This window comes from Microtus ochrogaster, chromosome X, assembly GCF_000317375.1.
Source record: "Microtus ochrogaster isolate Prairie Vole_2 chromosome X, MicOch1.0, whole genome shotgun sequence".
In the NCBI taxonomy this organism is placed as follows: domain Eukaryota; kingdom Metazoa; phylum Chordata; class Mammalia; order Rodentia; family Cricetidae; genus Microtus; species Microtus ochrogaster.
In genome coordinates this window covers 41139985-41142035 of record NC_022026.1, presented here as the reverse complement: position 1 = coordinate 41142035, position 2051 = coordinate 41139985, and the positions used below count along the sequence as shown (strand labels likewise).

The 2051-nt window shown below is 41.2% G+C and overlaps 1 protein-coding gene across 1 annotated transcript in view; it reads left to right on the top strand.

Annotated features, from left to right (window-relative positions):
- LOC101996709 overlaps positions 1-910 on the top strand; it is a 5366-nt gene extending 4456 nt beyond the window's left edge. The window contains exon 2 of the mRNA XM_013350546.1: positions 238-910. Within this exon, the coding sequence (XP_013206000.1) occupies positions 238-910 (673 nt within the window). The remainder of the gene's footprint in view (positions 1-237) is intronic.
- The last annotated feature ends 1141 nt before the right edge of the window (positions 911-2051 follow it).

Sequence of the window (2051 nt, the reverse complement as noted above, 5' to 3'; positions counted from 1 at the left end):
TAACATGTTTAGTTAACAAATTTGCACATTTCAGCATTTGATAGATATAGTGAAATTGCTAATCAAAACCTCTTATAGAGGGAACTTTGGCCATAGGTATATTACTTAAATACAACTTTTTGTGACAGCAAGGACAAGGTATGAGAACTTATTGCTCTGTAAACCATAACTCATTTTGTTTTCCACTGTCCCTTGTGTTCCTGACTTGACTATATACCTGTTCAATTTCTTCTTCAGACTTGCCAATGCGAAGGAGTACCTCTTCAAGTTTAGTGGCCTCCTTTGCAGCCTATCGGCCTTGGTGTTCGAGATAGTCATCGCAAGCAGCCAATTCTGGCGCCTCTGGGAATTCGATGACAAGCTTGTGCAATTCGTGTCTTTTGGACTTTGGGAAGCTTACTACCCTCAAGAATTTAATGTTTCAGGCACTGTAACCAAGATTCTGGTGCACACCCCTATCAATTCCACGTGGACCATTTCACGTGAATTTGAGTACGCACGGACCCTGATAATGGGGACTGTTTTGATGAAGCCTGTAGTTCTGATTTTCGGTGCAATTGCCATTAAGATTGGCTGCATGAAAGACCCATTTATTGAGATGCAGTTATATTGCTACAAGGTTGCTGCCTTAGTTTTGTGTGTTAGCAGCATCTTCACATTTGTTTCTGTGAGCTGGAACCACTTTGTAGATCATTATGGCCAAACCGCTCTTGACTTTCCACCTGACTTTCCGGTTAAAAAAGAAGCCTTAATAAGCAAACACTATACTGTTGTGTTCCCAATAGGGGTACTGATTGCCGCTATGTCACTCTTTGGTGTTACCTTTTTTCTCTTTGAGATAAACTCTTTGAAACTAAAGAGTCAGGTGAAGGCCAAGTGTGCTTCCATCGTGGCCGATCAAGAGATATGAAGTGAGAACTACATTTGCAACATCTGTCAGAAGGTTCCTAGAAGAAAGTTCCTATTCATATAAAAACTCTTGTAGTTCTCAACTCGTTCTAAATAAAGCATCAACTTTATTTTCTTGGTATGTCTAAATGACTTCCTCCTCTGTCTAACCTGTTTCTTTTTTTGGGTATTTTCGTATCCTAATCTCTGAAGGCCATGATCATGCGTTCAGATATTTCCGACAGGCAGTAGCAGGGAAAAGGAATGGTGAAATGCATGTTGCAAAGATATTTATCACAGGATAAATATCAAGTGAAAGAAGGTTTGTAAGGAAGCTGACACATAAACAGAAAAGTAAACACAATTCTGTCTGGAGACACTCTGAAACTCAGGTCTCCTGAAGGCAGAGCTGGACTTCATAGTGTTAGCTCTGCAGATAGTGTGTTCCCTTGTCATGTAGTAGGAAGACTATGTTGTACACTGGACAGTCATGCATATCTTTCTGTTTGTGAGTATCACAAATTGCCGAGCATTCCCTGTGTGCTCTGATAGAAAATATGGTGTAAAAATCAGAGGGCTGCTTGTCCGAGTTGCTTTTCTTGTTTTTACCTTTAGAAACACTGGGTTCAAACCCATATTAAGCTTGGTGGCAAGCTTACATAGCCACTGGGCAATCTCACTAACTTCAAATATACCCCACTTCACATAAGGATATCCCATGCTTGGCATCCATAGAATGTAGGCCATTTTATAAAGTAAAAGAAATTTACTTGCAAATGGGTAGAACTAGAAAAGGTCATCCTGAGTGAGGTAACCCAGACCCAGAAAGACAATTATTGTATGTACTCACTTATAAGTGAATATTAGCTGTAAGGTAACCATGATGCAATCACAGGCCCAGAGAGGATAACCATGCTACAATCACAGGCTCAGAGAGAAGCTAATTAACAAGGGGTCACAATGGGGCTTGAGAATCTCACTGTGAAAGGGCAATAGAATAGACATCACTGATGGATGGGAGAGGGGTCTAGATGGGGGCAAGGAATGAGAACAGGAGGGATCAGGTGAAGGGAAAATGGAGAGAGAGGTACTGAGCGAGACAACTGGCTTCTGGGACATCTCTGGGATGAGCTATAAACCTAGGAAAATGGAAACTCCCAGCA